The sequence below is a fragment of the Pezoporus occidentalis genome, unplaced genomic scaffold, assembly GCF_034315485.1.
Source record: "Pezoporus occidentalis ecotype Australia unplaced genomic scaffold, CSIRO_AGI_Poc_V1 ctg61, whole genome shotgun sequence".
Lineage (NCBI taxonomy): Eukaryota > Metazoa > Chordata > Aves > Psittaciformes > Psittacidae > Pezoporus > Pezoporus occidentalis.
The window spans coordinates 661,342-684,733 of record NW_026915955.1 but is presented as its reverse complement, the minus strand read 5'-3'; the positions used below and the strand labels follow the sequence as shown (position 1 = coordinate 684,733).

The window sequence follows — 23,392 nt, the reverse complement described above, 5'->3', positions numbered from 1 at the left end:
CAGTCATTTTTCCCCTTCTTGGTAGCTGGTGCAGTGCAGTGTTTTGACTTTCAGCTTGGGAACAGAGCTGATAAGTGATGTTTTGGTTTGGCCAAGGACTTTGTGAGCCTCATGCTCTGCCAGGGAGGAGGGGGAGCCAGGAGGAAGGAGAGACAGGACACCTGACCCAAACTGACCAAAGAGGTATTCCATACCACAGCACATCATGCCCAGGATGTAACTGGGAGTTAGCCGGAAGGGCCGGGAGACTGCAGGGTTTGAGGAGGTATCGGTCAGAGCTTGGTCGGGCTGGGGGGGTGAGTTATCGGTCGGCTGGTGGTGAGATGATGTATTCTCTTCCCTTGTTATTTCCTTTATCATTATTATCATTGGTGGTAGCAGTAGTGATTTGTGTTATACCTTAGTTACTAAACTGTTCTTATCTCAACCTGTGGGAGTTGCATTCTTTTCGATTTTCCTCTCCGTCCCTCCGAGAGCAGGGGGAGGGCAAGAAAAGGGGGGAAAGTGAGCGAACGAATTACCTGACTGGGTTTAAACCACGACAGTTCTTTTTGGCGCCCAACGTGGGGCACGAAGGGTTGAGATAACGACAGATTTGACTGGATTAATAGTCACTCGTCACAATGCTGATTTATTGGCTCTCAGAGTTGTTTCGCTTGATCTCACAGCTTCAGAATGTTGTAACTTACGTAGAGCCGGTATTTGCTGTGATAGTGTTTATCAAGTATGGGGCCTGGGCTAAGGTTGTTGTCTCACTGTGCTTTATGGCAATGGCTTGTAATACGGGCGGGCTCCAGCAGCAGGGCGGGACGGACGTGGCCGTGGACTTGTACCTGGCCGTCCGGCTGCTCTTCACCGTCCTGGCCCTCGCCCTCGCCTCCGTCTACGTGAGGCTGCAGGGAGCCGAGGGGGAGCGGCCCCGGGAGCCGGCGGCAGCCGTAGCGGCCCGGGAGAGCGGCCCCGGGGAGCAAGCGGCGGCGGGAGCGGGGCCGGAGGCCGCGAGGGGACGGCTGCCGGTGGGGGAGGCCGGAGCGCTCGAGGAGCGGAAGGAGGCGGCTGCCGAGCAGCGGGAGAAGGCGGCGGAGGAGCCGAGCCCCGCGGAGGAGCCGAGCCCCGCGGCCGAGCCCAGCCCCGCGACGGCCGAGAGCATTCCACGGAAGCCGCCCGCCGAGCCCCAGGAGGATGCAGGAGACCAGGCAGCACTTCCCAGCAAGGCAGAGGAGGAAGATCTGGACTCGGGAAAAGAGAAGCTGGCGGTGGGAGAGCCGGCAAGCACAGCAGCTACACCAGCCCCAGTGACAAGTACAGCAGCATCAACTGAGAGTTCTGAAGGTTTTGAATGGCCTTTGGGCATCCTTGGGACCTGCCTGCTGATTGTGATGGGGATCAGCATGTTGGCACACACACAGACTGTGTTCTACCCACAACCATTTTGTCTGATCTCAAAAGTTAAGCAGAGTCAGGTTTGGGTCTTGTCTGGGGTTAGACAACAATATAGGGGGACCAAAAGGTTTTCCCCAAGGCTGGACAGTCATGAGTGGCAGGGTGTGTGGGACAGTATGGGCAAGTATCTAGTCCACTGGGCCCCTCCAGTGCTTTGGAAGCATCGGAGATGGAAGACAGCTGTATGGAGTCCCCAGCAACAAGCTGCAGAAACTGCTTAAGGGGACAGTGAATTATTTTAAGCCTGGTGGGCCCATGGCACTTCAGGCCATCAGAGCAGAGATGCAACACAGAGATGGACTCATGATCGAGGGGTGGACTTAGCAATGGACACTATTGCCCAGGTTATTCACGAGTGTGAACACTGCACACAGTCTCTCCTGCTCTGGAAGACTGTTACAAGAGATGGAGCCTGACATCATGGACCAGATGGACTCAGCAGCTTTATAGGGACTGGTCCATGCACTAAGATAAGAATGATGGTATATTGAAAATGGGGGATCTGAGCATGACGTGAATGGTATGGAATAAGGGGTGGATAATGTCCTGGGTTCAGCAGTAGCAGTCATTTTTCCCCTTCTTGGTAGCTGGTGCAGTGCAGTGTTTTGACTTTCAGCTTGGGAACAGAGCTGATAACAAGGATGTTTTGGTTTGGCCAAGGACTTTGTGAGCCTCATGCTCTGCCAGGGAGGAGGGCAAGCCAGGAGGAAGGAGAGACAGGACACCTGACCCAAACTGACCAAAGAGGTATTCCATACCACAGCACATCATGCCCAGGATGTAACTGGGAGTTAGCCGGAAGGGCCGGGAGACTGCAGGGTTTGAGGAGGTATCGGTCAGAGCTTGGTCGGGCTGGGGGGGTGAGTTATCGGTCGGCTGGTGGTGAGATGATGTATTCTCTTCCCTTGTTATTTCCTTTATCATTATTATCATTGGTGGTAGCAGTAGTGATTTGTGTTATACCTTAGTTACTAAACTGTTCTTATCTCAACCTGTGGGAGTTGCATTCTTTTCGATTTTCCTCTCCGTCCCTCCGAGAGCAGGGGGAGGGCAAGAAAAGGGGGGGAAAGTGAGCGAACGAATTACCTGACTGGGTTTAAACCACGACACATACAAAGGGCTTTGTGCTGAATTGAATGTTATGTTTAGCACATTCTTATCACGCATTTTGACTACAAATAGCATTCAACACATTTCATTGCTGTATAGACAGAGGCACTATTGTACAGTAGAAAAACTGTAGATATCTAAGTAATTCAATGGATCCAAACCTAAGGATCTGTGAACTCTCCCATACCCAACTGACTACCTGCACTTTATTTGAGGGATTACTGTCAGCCTACGTTACACACAGGTCCTTTTGCCAGCCTGGATCTTGGTTTCTTCTCATTAACCTGCTATCAAAAACCGGTGAAGCAAATAAAAGAAAATTCAACTTTTTTACCTTCAATTTCTCCCAAAAGATTAAACAGAAAGCAGAATCCCATCTAATAGAAAATGCAGTCTAGAATACCTGAAGATATCTGAGCTAGATGCATACAGGAGGCATCTGGCCAGGGAAGGGGGTGAATCTGGAGAAGCTGCTTCTGACTAGAAGGACAACTCCTGGGTGCCTCGACTGTGGAGTTCTGCTGGGAGAGGCAGAGAAGAACTCCATAAGTAAGTGCTTGGGTGGCAGTCAGACAATGAAAGCTGAGAAGGAGTTCCAGGAGTAGCAAAGTATACTGAATTTGAGAATCTTCGTTTGATATAGTTTAGGACTTTAAAAAGTATTTATGAGGAGGCATATTTGCCTTCAAGATATCCTCTCACATTCTCTTTTTAAAAAGTTCATGCTTCAAACCCTTTTTAAAAAAAATCTCAGGCATGCAGTCAGTGGTTGTTCTCACCCATGTTCAGGTGCTACTAGAGTTAACTCATCAAGCAGGGCAGGAGGAAGCTGATGTGTCTACCCCAGGAGACAAAAGGCACATCGAGAGAAGAGAGTCTACCAGATGTAATATCCTCTGCTTTCCTTTACATTCTATGTTCCTGGCTGCCTGTTTCTCTCCCTTTAGATCAGACCATCGGAGACAAGGCTGCTGACAGACTTGCATACTCACAGGGTAGAGTCCTCAAGGATATAGCATTCAAGGAAATGAGTGTGAAAAACAAGCAGGGCAATTGATTTAGATATACTGGTGTATGTCATTATTTTTAGGTGTGTTAAATATTTTTAGCTAAAATACTCCTTATTAGAAGCATGCCCTTGACTACCAAATGGTTCTTATGTTCTGTCTTGGATTCTTGCTTTCTTATGAGCAATCTGCACTTTAACAGCCAAACCTTTGAAGGAAAAATATTCAACATATACTTATTAGACACATTATTTTGTAACTGTACCATAACCAAAGCAATGTCTCACTGCACTTACTCAGTATTTTATCTAGGTAATTCAGTACATGGACCACATGTGTGCTAACACTGCAGAGAAAGCCAGTAAGATAAACGTATATATATATATATACACACACATATATATGACAGGCCCTGAAAGAACACATCTGGGGGTGACGAAACCACGAGGCTTCTCTTTCACAGACTGAAAACGATATGATGAATTTTAATTCGTTAGCAATTCACTACAAAACTGACACATAAGCCATAGAGGATTCCCAGATGTTCTTACAATGCCAGTAGGCCATTTATCAGCACTTCACATAGTATTCTGTTAGTTACCAAAGTGTTTGCAGTATCAATTCTGCAATTATAATATGTGAAGATTGAGACACCACATATGCATGCCATTATGTACTACATATAAATAGAAACTGCCAAGAAAGTCTGTGTAAAGTAGGACTGTTAAATACACTGTTTGTTTTCATTTCAAAATTACAACTAGACACGTAAATTATTATTCTGAACATTTATAAATTACAGCTGTATAGACAGAAGTCTGAACATCTTTGTATCAACCACTGAACTTGTACATTAAAGTAGGCCTGTGATAAATAGCAAAAAAATAACCAAAGAACTGCATTTTATAAAGGAAGTAGTTGCATCTTAGACATGACAGACATCATTGTATAATAATAAGCACATCTTTCCACAACTTTTCTACATTTTATATGATAAAAAAATCAGCTATGTCACTGAAGTAACATAAAAATTATACTTTTGAAAAGGTCTAATAGCCACCTCTCTTTTAAGTGTACTTAGATTTTGAGTATAATAAAGTAATTTAGGGACATTAAAAAAAAAAAAAGAAGCAAACCTATAACTGCATGAGGCATAAAAAAACCTTGGAGTTAGGGTTTATTTCATTGAAGTCTTTCAGCAACAATTACTAATTCAGCTTATAACATTTGCTAAACTACGAAAATTCCCCTAATAATCTGCTCATTGTGCTTTGCAACAAAACACTGTTTTAAAGTGATTACTTTAGCAAACACGAGATTTGCACATGCAAGTTCAGCACACAATACGGAAAATGCAAGGGAAAAATTCATACTTAGTTCAGAGCTCATGACATACTGCAAATTATGAAAATTACTAACATTAAGATTAGTATTTTAAGAACAACAAGAATTACATATTCAGTAACCCTAGTATTTTAAGGCCCTGTATTGCAAAAAATAACCATCAGTTACCCCTTCTATGAACCCTTTTTTATGAACTCCTCCAGCAAGAATACTTGTATATGCCTTGTATATAATTTAACGCCTGTATATATACATATAATTGATAATTATATATACATATCATTTAAATAAAATAAAAAGGAAATAGATTTATATATACATAAAATTTATAATTATAATTTAACACTTGTATATAATTTAACACCGAATACTTACATGCTAATTTCTTCTTCATTGGATAAATGCATCACAAACATGGTGACATGCAATGAGCCAGAGTGAACCATTGCTTTGGAAAATCTTTGATCCTTTTGTATTACTGCATCTTGGACAGCCTGAATACTCCTATTAATCTGGGAAGAAAGAGGTAGAAACAACAGTTAGCAGTTACAATTACTGTATCCCATCATGCAAGTGAAAAGAAAACATACAAACTGAAATCAAACTTTTATGTAAAAACCATTCTAGCAGAAGAAAGTTTTATCCTCTGACAAAGCTGTGTTAATTGAGCCGAGTAAACCCAAAGTGGGTACAAATGGAGTGATTAATAAATCACTGGACACTCCCCATCACATCTTAATAGGAGCCTGCTTCCATATGTAGGATAAATTCATGGAAAAGATTAAGATCAATCAGTTTTATACTGCCATTAATCCAAATAAAAAGCTTCTTCAAGGACTTTCTCTGCCTGCTTTGCTAAACTTGTGTGCTGCTATGCGCAGATGTGTCTGGAAAGACACTTTTCAGGATCAGGCACATAGGATCATACAAAACAGGAATATCTAGTAATAATTTGTAGAGATTCCTGATCTAGAATTCTGATTACACTACCCCATAGACAGATATAATTTATATATTCTCATCAAACATATTTTAATGAAATTCCATACAATGTGTACACAGTTCAAACTTCAGTCTTTTTCTTTAAAATTAGTTGAACTACGCTTTCTTTGTTGAAAATCATTTGTATGGCTACACCTGCTTTATAAACTGTATACAAAATGTTAACTGTGCTTGCCATTATAATAGTTTTATTGTAGTGATTTTAAAAAAAAAAAAAAGCGAACAAAAAACCAAAACAGACCAGAAAACAAAACAAAACACAAATCAAAACCACCCAAAACACCAAACAAAACAAAACAAAAAATCTGCAACAATTCTTGAATATGTTACTGGAAATTAAATTAAATAAATAACCTTGACCATCTGACAAAATGAGTTACTTCTTAAAGCATGATAAGCCAAGACCTAACAGATAAATGAGTTCTGGTGTAAAGGCTGAAAACCCACAAAACCCCAGAGGGGTTACAACAAGGCAAAGAGATAAGCAGGTTCACACCTATATAAAATCCACCAGGAAATCAAGCTAATAACATAACAAATAACGTATCTTTGGAACAGGATTAATTCCAAAGACGGACAGTTAGCAGTTTCAGAGACAAGTTACTGCTGAACCCACTAAGAAAGTATGAAATAAGCTGCCTTTCTGATAAAGGCAAAATTTCTATTGAAGACTGTAGGTTATTTTTGTCTGCCTAAAATGACATTATTCTACACAAGCTATACTATTTGGAACTAATTAAAAAAGAAAAAAGAATTTTTTGGTGAATTTCAGGAATTTATTTTTAATACGTTTTCCCAGAAGTTATGTTGTCAAAATGTAACACAGTAGCTGTAGCCTAGCTGCGACATCATAATGCATAATAAAACTTCAGATTCATTCTGTTTTCTTCAATAAATCTAAGGTGCAATTGACAGTTGAGTGTGCGGAATTTTAATTAAGTGAAACAGGACTCTTCCAACTTCTCTGTATAACTAGTTATGACCCACTGCATAAATGAAAACTTTAAATTACTTTTTAATCTGCTACTTACATTACCTTACAGAGTTATGTTACATATCAACTGCTATCATGCTATTTCTTTTAACTTGATGTTTCCTAACTTAAAGTAATGTCAGAAGGCAGACGATACTTAACAATTTCCCCCTCAGATTTTAAAAAGTGCTCCAAAATAAGGCTAAAAATTCTGATTTCAAGGTCCCCTCTCTCATTACTTGGCATATGTTATTCTGAAGAGTAACAAAATAACTTAGTTCTGCTTACTGCAAGGATGCAATTAGTAAGTGAATATAAAGACTGTAAGCTTTAAAGATTTAACAGATTAATTATAATTATAAGCAAGACAGGAGGACGCTGAAAGGCAAACTGACCAAGTGGTTTCATCAGATGAAACACAACATAAAAAAAATTTACAAGAAAAAGATACAACGATAATCATCCATTTAACTGTTTTTGCACAAGTAATAATGCAAATTTCAAGATAAATTCAAAATTAATGGTATACCACATTTTATTTCTGAAGATTCAACACATAATTAAAATGAAAAAAAGGGGAAAAAAAAGGAAAGTGCTTAATTTCCAAGAGGAAGAGTTCATTAAATGGTCCAGAAACATCCCTTATTACAAAATGATTCTCTGTGTAAAGCTTGTAATGTGACATAAAATATAAAGAAAAAGTGCTAATGCTTAAAACGCTTCAGCAAAATAAAATCAGATGCTCAAAAAAAAAAGGTCGCTCATTACTAACTGAAATACTACCAGTAATTATCAGATTCCCTCTGGCTATCAAGAAACCAGGTGTCTTAAGTCTAAATTTTGGTTAATGCTGCTCATACAAATTCCAGCATGTATTTTCTGTTTCAGAACAACTCTACATTTAAGGAGGCAAGTATAAACAAAACTTTCTAGTAAAGTCCTGGAATTCCCAAATGCTCTGAAATTCAGTATAGTTGCTCCTTTACCTCCGTAAATTATATAAGGCTAAGTACATGATAATAAAAAAGCATGCACAGTTAGGAATTTTCCACTCAACCAGCCATTTAACCAGCCATAGTAACAACTGTGAGCAGGAAATCTCAATTAATCAGATTATACAACCCCTACATTATTCTTGCACTTGTTTAATCATGGAACAGACATGGAGAAAAGGTATTTCAGACTAAGATGGCACAAAAGATCTCCCACAATATTTGTGTCAGGCCATCCTGGATCTTATGAAACTAGCCCCTGCCATCTCTTCTTCACGCAGTATGTTTTAAAGATTGAAAGACTGCAGTGTAATTTTCAAACCTATGTTGGTTTATTTTCATTTTGGATTTTTTAATATTTGACTTTGTCAGAGAACAGATAGTATAGCTGTATGATGAGTTAAAATTCACTTGAGATAGCTTCTGGTATTAAAAAATACACCTAAATTTGGAAATGGTGGTAAACTGATTGGTTTAACATTATGTATCTACTTTCCTTATTTGCAGACACAAAAGGTATCAAAGCTGTACCAGAAATCCTGCAGCATGCAAGAAATCATTCTCATTTACTGTCCAAATCAGACAACACATGCTATTACAAGAAAATACATTTTCTTAAAGAGCTCTCTGTATTTCTTGAATCCATTTGAACATTATCTCACTAAACAATGAATTTTAAATAAGATGGAAAATGTTAAGCTACAAACTGACCAGTTAAAACAGTAAAAGATCCAAATTCCTATCTATAAGGAGAGCTAAAAATATTGCTAGGGATTTTCTTATTAAATTAAATAGGAATGCTTCCCTTTTTCTAAGTAAACAACAAAATAGGCAATACTGGAACAGTACAAATTCAGGCAAAATAATGTGAAATCCATAAGACTGACAAACTGAATAAAAACATATTTTTCCGCTACTCTTTTTGAGGTAGGCAATTTTATTCACAAAACTCTTACATAATATAAAGTTATTCTTTGAATAGGCTTCTAATATTCCTTTAAAACTACCTGCAAAAAACTATTTTGCTCAAGATCAAACACTGTTCTTCTACAAACATATGCAACTGTTGAGATAATTCTGGTTATACCAAATCAGTATAATAAAGAATTTCACCTCTGGATTAGTAATTGGAAGAGAAATGAAATAATTTGGCTGATACTGCTTTTTATTTTTCTTCTTTCTCTCAGTGTCTTCCTCAATTTCCTTCCCAGTAGTCCTCTTTCTTTTCTTTTTTATATTTGTTTCAGAGGTTGTGTGCACTGAAGAGATAAAAAAATTACTTTCAGCATATAGAAAATCAAAACAAAAACAATATCATGACAACAGGAGCTGGACTTCAGTTAACTGACTGGAGGGTGTCTTGCCAGCCATCTAATCTCCCCATGCTCTGAACTGGCAGATCCTACTCCAGCCTGAATTACTGTAGTCAGACAAGGGGACAGCATACCTGAACTAAGAGCCTACACTTCTAAGCAGAGTTTACAAGCAGCTAACACCAACATGCAGCTTCCAAACTACTGTGTTTCATTTAGCCAACTCCAGTGTAACGGACCTCCAAATTGTCTACACTTGAATACAGACATAGCTTTAGAGCAAAAGGGCCAATATTGAGATTTAAAAATCCTACGCATGCTGCATTTTGAAATAGAAAGCACAATAATACATTACATAATACATACATAATACATAGGGATATTAAGGAAAAAGGTTGTATTAGACTAGGACTGGCCAACCTATAGTTCAAGCACCAAACCCAGCCCAGAAGAAAATTTAATCCAAGCCAGATCTATTTTCTACCTTCTTTCCCAAAGACACTTTCCAACATGGTGAAAGTGTGTCCTCAATTCTTCTCCTGCACCATAAATTATTTTTCTCCTATCTACTTCCTCAGGCCTTTGCAGACCCTCTCCCACCATGTGGCCTGAAAAATACCCGTAAGATGACCAGGCTGCAGATATCCACTGTCTAAATAGAGGTGCACTTCTAGCCCCATGTTGGGAATATACATATTGGAAGAGAGCTCATAAAAGCCATCACTCGAGAAGTTCACATACAGTAATGTGACATACAAGGTGTCTTTGTTCTGTGACTCATTGCTGCAATGAATCCCCAAATGGTAAATTTTTAATATACTCCAGTATTTGCAAGACTGAATACTAATAAGAGAGACTCTGGACTGGACCCTGCTTGCAGACAGACTCTGTTCCATGTGCACAGCCCGCTGTGTGTATGATGTGTCTATGCTTCCACATTATTGTTTAATGTACTTACTAATAAATTTATCCTCAATATCTGTGTCGACAAATGGCATTTCCGCCATCAGAGAGTCTACTGTATCAGCAGGACATGGCTCTTCCATCTGTTTTGTCTCTTTGTTATTCTCTTCAAAGATTTTCTTTTGCTGTACATTTTCTAGCCCACCTGAAATATATTAAAATAACACACTGGGTCTTAGGTTTTGACAGTGAAGAGACATAATACACAGGCAATATACCAAGCATATATTTCTCTAATTATCAGTAAATAAATATTGACATATAAGCCCCTCCAGAATGCCTCTCTTCTTCCTTGTCAACATATCAGCAAAATACTGCTTTATGTGGAACAGCAACAAGGGACTTGAGCATTCTAATTTAATAGTTTCTGGTCTTGTGTGGTTCTAAGTGAAAGCAATTACATGCAAGAAAAAAAATGATAGAACTGAGCATAAAAAAAAATAAAGTCTTCAGACATCACATAACATTCACTTTGAAAAACTGCATGGCATATGAATTCAGTGCAGACAAACACTGGCAAATTAATTCCAATGCGTAAACACACAGAAAATGAGGCTTGAAGGAACAGGAAGGGAATCCTACCACTCCTCATATAACAAAGAGTTTCAGCTCACTAAATCATATAGACACGAGACAATTATTCTACCCCTGCATTTCCCACACTATAAAACATATTACGCACAGCAATGATCCGAACTTCTCACTCTAAAAACTGACTTTTAGTATTTAAGCTAAAAAAGGAATCAATGCAAATCAAACTTCATCTCGCATGTATAAAGATATGCATGCAGTTGTATCTCAGAGTAATACCACAATGACAGAATAATTTCCACTAACAAGTTTTTAAAAATGTCTTTTTTTCCCCAAGAGTACTAACTAAGCATGAGTCATTTCCTTAAGCCTGCTTCATGTTTCTGCATCAGTAAACTCTAATATTGGCATATTGAGTTATACCTTAAAAAATGAAAGAATAAAATCTCCTCTAGCAGCAAAAAAATGTGCACATAACAAGGCATCTAGCAATACTCTTTCGGGACAACTCCACAATGGGATTACTGTAGTGGAAGAAGCCTTATGTCAGAATTGCAGTTTATCCCAGGACAGCTCATTACTACAGAAAACACATTTTCAAAGCTCCTTTTGTGACCAGTGCAGATAGTCCAAATCTGGCCCATGGGGAAAATTTGGCAGCAAAAGTGTATATTATATTCTTGGGTCATGCAAAACTACACTACATATATAAAAATAAACATTACAGACCCAGTCTGGGTTATTATAATCCTATGGAATGTTTCTTGCATATCTTGCTTTATGCTAGGAAAGATAAGTAAAAGAAGAAATTGACCAAATGCTAATTCACTCCAGTCTACAGCAGGGAGTCATAATCACTCTGTGGTTGTAGTCTGACACCTGTCTTTACCCTGGAGGCTATTAAAGAGAAACAAAGTATTTAGATTTGTTGCTTGTTGACACTAAAGAAGTATGCATAACAAACATGTTAGAGCAATAATGAAACTCGTATTTAACATTCAGATTAAAGTTCACACAAAACAGATTGTTGCATACAGAAAACAATAGCCCTTCCTTCGAGGAGATCCTGAAGTGAAGGGCAAGACAGAAATCTATGAAGCCAACAAAAAAACAGGTCAGTTTGAGGTAGAAGTTATTAACACCACTCAGAAATGCAGAATCAGAACCAGCTAGGAGCAAAAGGGATTTTTTTAAGGTAGCACCAGCTACAGAACAAGGACTCTTATGAATCTGAGGGGTGTATTTTGCAGATTTAGTGTTTACCTTGCTCTGTCTGCTCAAAAATCTGAGACCTAGGGTAACAAAATCAGCTTCCATAGGAACTCCTTGACCATCAAACTGTTAGAAGATAAACTGCTTTTTCTTAATTGCATGCTTAATTAATTAGCCTGAATTTCACATATGAACAGGTGCATATGTTATTCCCATATCTGTATTTGTTTAAGTGGCTGCTGACCTTCAGCAGTATTTAAGTCATCTGTTCCAACAGAAAAAAAAAAAAAATCCTCATACACTTAGCTCATAAAGGAGAGAATACAAACAATAAGAAACAATAAAACCTATTTGATTGCACCCTCTTCCTGGCCCTCTTCCCCCACACAGATTACAGTTTCAGATAATTTCAAATAATCTTCTATTTCTTGACACCTACACATCACAGATCACAGTGAGATTAGGTCTCCAGGCACCATTACCTGTTTAGTATGTTTATGTTTAATATGTTTATACTATACATAGGACAAGGGATAATGGCTTTAATCTGAAAGAGGGTAGACTTAGATTAGATATGAGGAAGAAGTTCTTTACTGTGAGGGTGGTGAGGCACGGGCACAGGCTGCCCAGAGAAGCTGTAGCTTCCGCATCCCTGGCAGTGTTCGAGGACGGGTTGGACAGGGCTTTGAGCAACCTGGTCTAATGGAAGGTGTCCCTGTCTGTGGCAGATGGCTGGAACTGGATGAGCTTTAATGATCCCTTCCAGCCCAAACCATTCCATGATTCTATGTTCATATGTTTAATATGCTTGTGTTCATATGTTTAATAACAAAGTAATCCTTTGAACACAATTTAACTTAGATGGTCTTACTCTCCAGGCATTCTGAACCTCCGGTGCTGGCACCAGTGCTTAGACTGTTAAGAGAACTGAAGGAGTTGAAAAAAAAAAACCAAAAACAAAAAACCACCAAACAAAACAACAACAAACAGAGAACTTTGTGGAGAAAAGACCTGCAGATGTAGTATTCGGCCAGGTCAAACGTTTACACTGACTGCAAGCCCAGACACAGAACTGGGCAAGCAGGGAAAACAAACTCCAGACTTTTTAGCCACAGCCCGCACTTAGGTTGAATCATTTCCCTCTACGATCTGCACAGCCCCTGCTGTGAACCCTCTCCTTACGACTCCTGGATATGCCTATACAAGCCATAGTTTTTACAGCCGCTCTGCCCAACGTGACTGTTTAACGCCTAACGGGCACCAGCAACGGCGCGGGAACCGTAAGACCCACACGCTGCCCTTCAGCACCGGAGGGCGCCAGGACCGCGCTGAGGAGTCTGCGAGGCCCCGGGTTCACCTCCCCCGCCTCTCCCTCCGCAGCCGGCCGGAAAGGCGGAACCTGGGGCCTCGCAAACGCCTGCCCGTTTCCCTCTCGCCTTCTCACCGTGCTCCGGGGTCTCGCCGCCTGCGTTTAAGAGGTGGGCGCCTTCTCCTTCTCCGGCTCCCGCCGCCAGCCGCAGCGCCATGAGGCGCGGCAGAGCGGGTACAGCCCGCCGGGCGAGGAGGGCGCGGGCCGCCGCCGGCCGCGCCGCGTAAAGCGGTGGGAGAAGCCGCCGCAGGAGCCCCTGCATGCCCGGTGAAGGCGAGCAGGGCGGCCCGCCACGACACCGCGGGGACGGAGGGGATGCAGCGCAAATGCCTGCACCCGGCAGCGCAGGAACGGAGCCGCACGGCCGCGGGACTACAGCTCCCGGCGTGCTCTGCGCCAAGCGGCCCGCGTGCGGCATGGCGGGAGGTGGTCTTGGGGAGGCGGCGCTCCGGAGTTCTGAGGGTCCGGAGCCGTCACCTTCCTCCCCAGTTTGCTGTCTGCTGACCGTATGTGGCAGAGCAGACCGGTCACAGCGAAGACACTGGGATAGCGTGTCCTGAAACGTGGGGTCCGTATTTCAGTGTCCTGCTTTCACTCAGTATTTTACTGACGGCGCTCGTCACACAGAAGGGCTGCAGCCACCAGGAGTGGTTTGGGCTGGTGTCTCCCCAAAATAACCAGTTGTTGCTTAGGGCTGCACAACAGTAATTGACGTCTTTAGCTACGGTCTTGGGAAGAATGCATAGTCCTGCTCTAAGTTTGCTCTAAACTCCTTCCTTTACATAGCTGTTCTGGATGGCCCTGGCCTCTCCTGGATGCTGGCACTAAGGCCTCTGAGGTGACCACACGGTCTTCTGTTGGGAATCTGCTTCTGGAGCATACAGGAGAGGCCTGGGAGATGTGCTTTTTCTGCTTAAATAAAGAATTTGTGCCACTGGGAAGCCACATCCCATCCTTGTGTTCTGTGGGAGAAGCCAAGCCAAGTGTTGCCTGGTGCTTTTGCAGATCAGCCTGTGGCCATAGACCATATCTGAGGGAGCCAGTTGTCAGTTGAAGGTGCATGGGTGCTGGATGTTAGAACCTGAGAGTGAAAAATGAGGTCAGTTTCTGTATTTGGCTCTTTTGGGTTGTCACTCTGTGGGAGATAAAATCTGGAAATATTTTACCACTCTTTTGAATGATTTTGTGTGGTGTTTGCTTATGCCATCTTTCACACAGTGTTTTCATTTGGTCTGCATAGTCCTGTGGAGACCAAAGGCTGGATGTGAGACACAAGTCAGAATTCTAAGGGATCCAAGAGAAGCTTTAGAGTGAGGCTTCTGGCAATTTTTCTTACTGTATGCATTTCAGCTGAATGTCAGCTATCATTAGGAGATTAAATATGTAAGTGTTCATCTGTTCCTAGCCTGCTAGCATTGGCAAGTAAGATACCTCCACAAAAATTTGATTCCAGAGAGTCAAATACTGGGAGAAAATCTTCTCTTTTCAAATGTCTTTAAAAAAAATATTAATTTAAAATGCAGTTTTGGATCTGAAACTGCTCCAAATCAATTCATTAGGTGTTTCACAGAAATCTTCAGCAAGAAAACACTGGAGAAAAACATTTCTGTTTGTACAGTTGACAAGGAAGTCCAGTGCAATGTTTAGGTAAGTTAGCATTTAATGGTTCTCTTGAAAACAAAATGTATTTTTAGTGGAGCTAAAATTTTATCTAACCCATTAGCCTAGCACAAACACGTACATGTATTGTTTAGGTTTACAATGTGCCTCCATATTATACAATCTCCAGGATGAGGGGAAGGAAGAAATGAAAAGTACCTTAGCTGGATCTAGTAACAGTTACCATGAATTGTCCCTACAAGTCCTAGAAGTGGCATTGGAGGGAAGTGTTCAACTGGGGACTAAAAGATGAAGTAACAACTTGTGATTTTTCTGGCTGCCCAAATACTGCGCAAGTTTCACAGAGGTCACTGACCTGGTGCCTGGCGGAAACTATTTCTCACCACTGCTGAGGCTGGGGCCAAAGCCAGCACTGTATGAGTTTTATGTGGCCTTGCCTGTATTAAAGAGAGTTTCTGATTAGCCTCTCAGCACTACAGTCGTCCCTTTGAGGAAAAAAGAAATAATGACAATGACACTTAACAGACAGAGGAAGCAATTATGTAAGCTCTGCAAATGTATTTGCTTACAGAATCACACTGCCCATACCTGTTAGCTTCTCACCCACCTTACGGTCTCTTAATCCACCCTCTAACTTCAATTCAGGAGAGAGTAAGAGGATTCAGATGTATGATATTCCCATACCTCTCCTGAAAATTAGTGGTTTGGGAGAAAAGAGAAACTTCTTTAGATTCCAAATGAGGAAAAGAAGAATCAGTGCTATGTGTATGTTTTTCCATGAAACAGTGGCTGGCCATGAGTATTGGGCAGCTTGTTATATGATAGGTCATGATACATATTATCAATACCCATTATGTATTATCTTAGTCAAGCAAGAGATATGGGGGAGTTGTGACTCTCTGGGACATGACTCACTATGCAAAGTTAGGAAATAAAGGGGAAGGAACTGGATGTGTTACAGGAAGGCCTAAATATCGGAACATTGGGATATTGTGTCGGACGTGGGAGGGAGGTAACGTATTGTAGTGGGAAGGCATGGAGACTATAGGGGAAGCTTGGGTTATTGTGATAAGAAGGGAGGACATAACTGATACAAAACAAGGCTTCGTTAGTGACACTATGATACAGCAACTTGTTTTCTGACAAATGGAGAAGAATGGACTGTGATCTGGTAGTCATAAAAGATTTGCTACAGAAACAAAGAAAAATGTGAGTTGCAGAACTGCAGTAAAAGAGGTGGTGGAGTGCCTGGGATAAAGTAATTTAATGCAAAGATCAAAAAACAAATAGGCTAGAGTTTCTACAATAACTGGTATAAAAGGAAGAAGCACATGAAGATGTTTTCTGTTGTATTTAATGAATATAAATTACATTTGACTGGCATCTAACATGAAGATTAATGTGAAAAGGAATAAGGTAAGTGGATATCTTCATGATCTGTTGATCACAAGCAGTTCATTTACATTGCAGGAAGAGGGAATGGAACAGTGGGAATCAGTTGAAAAAAAATAACCGATTACCCAGTGCAGCAACTCTTCACTTGCTACCCTCTAGGTAGTGACTGTTAGGAGGGACACTGGCTAAAGATCAGCATGGACACTTGTATGCTATTAATGTCAAGGTATTTTTTCAGACACTTCCAGGTTCCTGCAGGCTTTTTGATGAATGATGACTGTTGGGTGCAGAGAGGATTCACCTAACAAAATGAGGCATGGATGTCCTTGCCAACAGGCTTGCCAGTCTCATAAGGAGAGCTTTAAACTAGGTTACTGAAGGATGAAGTAGTTCCACCAGACCTAAGCTGGAAGAAAACTGGCAAGTGTGCTGACAGATTAGTGGTAGATAATGGGAAAGCAGATGCAGGATAGGATGGTGGCAGAGGCTGTCCCTCAACCTGAGCAAGCAGCATGCTTGGGCACCCTTCCACATTCCTGCACACAGGCTAGCATTTAAGGGGCACTTCAGCAGGCTGGAGAAGTGGAACAACAGATGCTTGATGCATGAAGTTCAACAAAGACAAATATAAAATCTTGCATCTGGGACAGATGAGGTTTGGCAAAAGCAGCTGGATACACATCTGCACTAACTTACAGTCCATGACATTTTTTACTAACTTGGACTGTGCACTGGGCATTATTGTAGGGTGTAATCTCTATCTTGAACTTCTACAGCCTTTGTTCCCTGAAAAAAAGCAACTATTAGGGCTAGTTCCTTTACCCATTTGTCCTGCAAATTGTATCTTATTGACTAGTTTTAACATTCCCTCTTGAATACTTGAAGCAGAGTAGAGTATGCTTTCCTAAGCTAACTCTTCTTTCACCTGTCAGCACAGAAAATCCTCCACAAGTCATGTAGTGCAGGTAAATCCTCCTTCTGCAGCAATTACATCATCCTTCTATAGTCGACAAAACCAGTCTTCCCTGTGTTGCTCCACCATCAGGTTAAATGACGCTATTAATTTCTTTACCTTTGTCTCAGAAGTACAAATTCCATCAAACAATGTGATATACATAGCTTCAATTTCCAAAATATAGGGTAACTAGAATACAAATATTATAATGGAATACTTCTTCATATTTTGTGAGATGAGAAGATAGCTTTCCTTTTACTAAACATTTATACACACGCAAACAAAATCATTAAATGGAAAATAAGCAATTTTGATGACTACAATTTTGTTTTTCTCACTCTTTTCTCACTGGTAGTCTGCAAAGTGAAGACACCATTTAGTTTGATAGGAAGCCTTCACAGATCAGCAACATGAACCGAAATAAAAGCACATTTCTATTTTAGGAACTTTAGTAAGCCTGATGGACATTTCAGCTCTACAGGTCAAGTTAGGTTTGATCCAGAATCTCCAGCTTCCTGGAACTGCTCTTATATTCTGACTGAAATAAAGTTTTTTAAAAAGTACATGCAATGGAAATGTGGAGGGAAAGTGTTTTATTTAAAAAGATGCTGCCTGAAATGAAAAAACAGTTTGACTTTCAATGCAGTGAATATTGCCAACTACATGAGGAAGTCATACAGCTGAGACACTAGATCCTGCATTCCTTGAGCAAAAGACACTTTTACTGGGAGTCTTAGGCAAGTAAAGAATGCAGTTCTCAATCCAAAATTCATATTATTCCAGATGTGGGTGGGAGAAATACGTATTTACTGGCTAAAGTCAAAAATCTTGATTCTTAGCTGCTTCTCTGTTGTGTTCCCTGCTCTCCTCTTCTTTCCTGCTCTTCTGTCTGTCTCTTCCTTCAGCCACAAGCTTCTGTTTTAGCTGTGGCTTCCTTACCTTCCCCACTCCAGGTACTGCACAAATACACCATGTATTTGTCACCACTGTGTAGGTTTCATGTGTGGCCTTGTATCTTTTTTCCTCTTTTACCTGTGGTCTTTTGTAGAGTTACGATATTATGTGGAATAGGGGCAGTATCTTTCATGTACGTTTGCAGAGCGCGAAGTCCAATTAAAAGGAAACAAATCCAAGCTTCTTATTGCCAGAACCTAAGACAGTGTCTCCTGAAGTTCAGATCATCATTGTTGGCCCTGCAAGCATTTCATAAGAGCAGCTCAGACATTAGTTCACAAGCACTACCAGAGCTTCAGCCAATTGCTAACTTAGCCTAAGATGTGAATGTACCTGCTCTGGGACTCTTCAGCCAGACTGAGTCTTTTCCAGAGGGAAAATGTAATTCACATGATAAAGAGTAGTTCTAGATATGCTCTTCTCTCTCCATGAACAACAGAGCTGGCCAGGACAACTCAACTTGTGTCCTGCTTAGCCATGTCAGTTAGAAGGCTCAAGTTGGGTGAACTGGATCAAGCCCTAGTTTTGTGATCACCTTGTTCAGAATTAGGGAAAAAGCTTTGTGCTCTGCCTCAATATTTCAGCCTCTGGCAAAATCTCTTGGAGCCCAGACAATTAAATTCAACATCTACTCTCTAACTGGAAACAGTTGTGTCAAAACAGCCTTTCTCAAATATTATATTAACCCTCATCCAGTTAGAAGAACCTGATGATGGCTATGGCTAATGCTACAAAGCCCAAGAGCTCAGAAAACTTCACACAGTGTAGGTTTTGGGACTCTGCCAAGTTAGAGCCTACCTAGTAAGAAATAATTAAGCAGTGTTGTTTTGTGTTTCACATGAATTTTGAAATTGATTACCCCTGGTGTTACTGGGCCTAGCTGTGCAAAAAATCCCTCCCACTGCTTTCATACCAGCAGTCTCTTAAGATGTCTGTTTATATTTAACCGGAAGTATAACCAAAAAAAAGGGTGATACTCAAAATACCTTTCCTAGGAGCTATTCAGGGAAACAGTAACTTATTGTTTGAAGGAGAAAAGGGTCCCTGACATAAACAGAATTGAGAGATCTCAGTTCTAACATTGTTTTAGCTGCCACTCACACCTGGAGCAATGTGATCCGGCATCCAGTTTCTGCCACCGAAATCTCTTGCAGTTATCAGGATCAGTCTGTATGTATTGCTTTGAGGGTATTCGCCATCTCTTTGCTGACCATGGAGTTTCCTTATCCTCTTCTTGAGGCTCAAGGTTTTAATGTATCAAGTCACAAGGATGAACCAATTTAAAGCTTCCTTATTTACAATCATTATTTGTAACTTACATTAAGTGAAAGACTTGTGTCCACATTCTCATATTATGACAAAGCATGAAAAAGAAAACAGACACAATTAAACAAAAACACCTAAACACATTCTGATAATAGGGAAAGAGACAGGTTTTAATTCTCCAGTTTAGCACATTGCTATGTCTTTAACAGTCGGTCAGTCCCTTGCAGTTCATGCTCAATCCAGCAGGCTTTTGCTGAGCCACTTTCAATTCACATTCACTCATACAGTAGCACTAGATATGTTGCAATAACTGAAAGGCAGGAAACCATTTACATTTCCACTGGTAAATCTGACTTTCAGTCCAGGTTACAACAGTGTTTTCAGCAGCCCTATTGCAAGGACCAGATTTGGGTCATTTTGTCAGGCATCCAGCCTGTCTCCATAAACCAGCATATGCCCATTACCATATATCTGTGAAAGTGGACCAACAGCTGTTTAATACAGTTAGTATAAAGGGAGGAGGAGAGGGTGGGGAAAAGCATCTTCCCAGGGCTCCAGAAGAACTGTAATTCATTTGGTCTGATCACAACAGGTATTTGGTCTTACCACAAGAACTTGTACCTGTGTACGAAAGAAAAAAAGTCTTATTTTTAATTAGTTTCTGGGTGATTTTCATTTGAAGAGTTGAATATTCCAGACTCACTTCTATGTAAGGAAATCAGCCTACAGCTTAAAAGTCATGAAAGGTGAACACAGGTTCTGAAACACTGAAAGGCAGGAGCTCGGGTATATATGAAAATGAACTCTGTCAAGAACTCTACTTTTGGTGGGCAGCCAGAGAATCAATGATTTTTTTTTTTTCTTTGACACATAATTCAAACTCAGTTCAAAATATTTCAGTATCAGATATGCTTGCATTCAGTTTTGACCAAATGATATGATAACTTCCCATGTAACATAGCACTGTGACATGGATGCTCTCTTTCTTTCTAATTTGTACTGGGTCCTAAAAAACTTCATCATCATTATTTTGAGCAAAACAGACAAGCATCAAAATTGCAAATAACAGGCGAATTGAAAATAGCAACAAATAATACTATGGGACATACAGTTGTTTTCCTGCTGTGTCTTGGCACAATGGTATCTACAATCCTAAGAATAGACTTCCTCACAGTCAGGCTGGCTGAGACAGGTAAGCTGCATGGAGACTTTTAAAAAAAGTGAGATCCTGCCCCAGAAAAGGTTGTATTATGCTTTTGAGACAGTTAGGAAGAGCAGTAATAGGATCACTCACTTGAGGGGCAATCAGTGAAAGAAGTCATGTTTTCCTTCAGTGGTGTAATATGGCCAGGATCTGCTCCCTTAATTGAAGAGGAGCAGGACCAGCAGAAGAATAAGGCAGAAAAAAAGCAAACTGAATTGCCAAAGGAAATGTTGAGCTGCACTTTTGTCAAATATATGTATGGGTCTACAGCAGATGTTACCAATTACGTACTGTATTTGGAGGACTCGAGAGATGGGAAGTACCACTAATGACAGTTGACTTGTCATATCCATGCAATTAGAATGTTCATTAGGGAGATTTCAGAGCAAGAGGGAGTGATTAGGCAGAGTTCACTGACTTCCCATAAGAACTGGCAATGTAGGGAGCCTTTGTCCCTTTGATGATAAGTCTGTATATACTTGCATTTATAGAAGTTACACATCTTACTCATTCAGCTCCAGACTCAGTCAATACACTTTTTACATTTGCTATCTAAATTTTCCTAAAATTGCATGTTCTACAGTGCAGTTTGTGTCTTGCAGCTGAAAAGTTTTCACCCACATCTCAAGTGTCTCAAGTGCTAGAAACAAGACTCAGTCATTATTCTTAGTGGCTAGTTGACATCTTGAAAATCATATGGTCAGATTTCTCTCATTGAAGTCTTGTCTTGCTTGCTTTTTTTGTGACAACATTGACTTATGATCCTCCCATTTTTCAGCACTGCCTTTGGAGGATTTGTTTTACCCTTTCTGTATACCCTTCACTTCTTACCCTCTTTTACTTAAAGCACAAGTTACCATCTTTATCAAGATCACTCCCAGGTCTTTCTGTCCTTTATATTTGTCTCAGCCTATTTATGACTGTCAGTCTGCCTGTGGATGCCTGGCTTCCAGCCCACATACAGCATCATGAAACACAGTTTGTCCTATCTCTCCATACTCCTTCAGTCACAAGCCACAGCTTCCTGCCCGTCAGTTAGTACCTATCAATCACATAGGCAGTGTTTGTCTCAAACCTCTCAAAGGTTTTTGCTCAATCTGTCATAAGATGTGTTATGCAGAACCTAACTTTTTATCTAACATAGAATCTTGTCAATGTAACCTATAAAGCTTACTGTTGAAATTCTTGTCCAGGTCTTCACCTTACATCTCTAATACTAAAACTTTTTTTTTTTTTTTTTTTTTTTTGCCTCAACAAATACAATCTAATACCGCTATGCAGTAATTTAGAAAGTTTTTGGAAAGTTAATTTTTCTAGAATTTCAGCTTTGGCAGTGTCACCTATCTGTAAATTCCTCCACAGCTCATGTATTTTAGCAAACAATTTAGGTGTCATGACTCATTCTTTATGGTTAATTGTCTTTTGTTTAATACTGAGAAAGTTGATTTATTTTTCTGGAAGATTTGTAACTTCATTTCTAAACAGGAACTATCAGTTGTGCCTGCATAGCTCAAGAGAAACAGACCAGATCTTAACAACTGGTCTTGGGTACTGGAAACTAGGTGGCTGTATTACTGTGGCTGTACATCTGGATGAATATATTGTGATCCTTAGCTGGGTAAACAACGCAAAGATAATACTGCACTAATGAATTTGTTCTGCTTCCAGTGTGATTTTAACTCATTCGAAAGCAGCTCAGATATCTGTGCTCATCATTACATTAGTACTCTGCAGACACAAAATCTATGTTTCTTGCTTTTGCAAAAAAAAAAAAATGCTGTTAGCACCAGCAAAACTTCTTTGTTATTCTCCTTGAAACTGTTATTTGCTATGATATTGCCAGAAAAAACAAAATCCCAAACAACACCACCACTAATCCTTACAACTGCTGAGCTAGTAATGCACTAAGACAATCTTCTAAGCCATTTAACGCTTATGGCTCCCTTGTATATATCCCTGTCTGTCTCAGATGAAGCTTGTCTGCTTTAAAACTAGAAAAACAATGAAAAATAATCTGGCTCATGAAAACTGGACAAGAAAACATCTTGTTTGTGTGATATATACAGCAGTTCAAGCCTTGACAGAACAGCTGATATCCCTTTGTAAACCTTTATTTTAAAATCTCATTTTAAATTATTATTAGTAAATAACTTCAAAAAGAACCCATAAGAATACCAGTAAATTGTGTGTCATAAAAGGCACATCTTCCTGCAAATACCTATTCCTGAATCTTTTAAGGTAGTATTACTTGAAAAGTATACTTTCCTCCAGGTATACTTCCTAATGTTGATTTCTGAAGGACTTACTGCATCCAACACTGTGAAAATGATCCAGTTAATTACACGAGATGACATCTATGTTGGTAGAAATCCAGGATGTAAAGCTGTAATAAAATCTGTACTAGAAGGAATTATCCATATAATTATAAAGCCCTTTATATTTTATTTAAATTTGCCTTTTTGAAAGTGGTGGGAGTTTTTTCCCCCTGATTTACACCACGAAACAGGAAATAATGTATATTGCCTGTCTACAATGAGGACACTAGAATATTAAATAAGTCCTTTGCAGACAAAAGGGGTATATGCTTACCATGATTCTGCTGGACACAGATTTTTTGTGTGTGTGTGATTCTCCTCTTGCTGGCAAAGGGCGGTTAAATCCATCTGCTTCTTGCTAAACAGTTACTACAAAACTACTAGTACACTGAAAGGAGACAGTAGCTTTTGGAATACCAGGGCA

General features: G+C 40.2%; 1 protein-coding gene and 1 long non-coding RNA gene across 5 annotated transcripts in view; one reads left to right on the top strand and one right to left on the bottom strand.

The window, feature by feature from the left end:
* The window catches only part of AKAP7 (A-kinase anchoring protein 7), an 89,832-nt gene extending 76,154 nt beyond the window's left edge, over positions 1–13,678 (bottom strand). For all 4 annotated transcript variants that reach the window (XR_009968671.1, XM_062639572.1, XM_062639571.1 and 1 more), the window contains exons 1-4: positions 13,335–13,678; positions 10,143–10,292; positions 8,985–9,130; positions 5,280–5,416 (exon numbers count right to left, since the gene is read on the bottom strand). Coding sequence is in view for 3 of the 4 variants with exons in the window: in XM_062639572.1 (XP_062495556.1) it covers positions 5,280–5,416; positions 8,985–9,130; positions 10,143–10,292; positions 13,335–13,677 (776 nt within the window). In the remaining variant the exon portion in view is untranslated. The remainder of the gene's footprint in view (positions 1–5,279; positions 5,417–8,984; positions 9,131–10,142; positions 10,293–13,334) is intronic.
* A 114-nt stretch (positions 13,679–13,792) lies between these two features.
* LOC134174573 (uncharacterized) lies at positions 13,793–16,682 on the top strand. Its single transcript, XR_009968696.1, has 3 exons — positions 13,793–14,358; positions 14,819–14,906; positions 16,513–16,682. It is a non-coding gene; the product is annotated as an uncharacterized LOC134174573 (long non-coding RNA).
* The last annotated feature ends 6,710 nt before the right edge of the window (positions 16,683–23,392 follow it).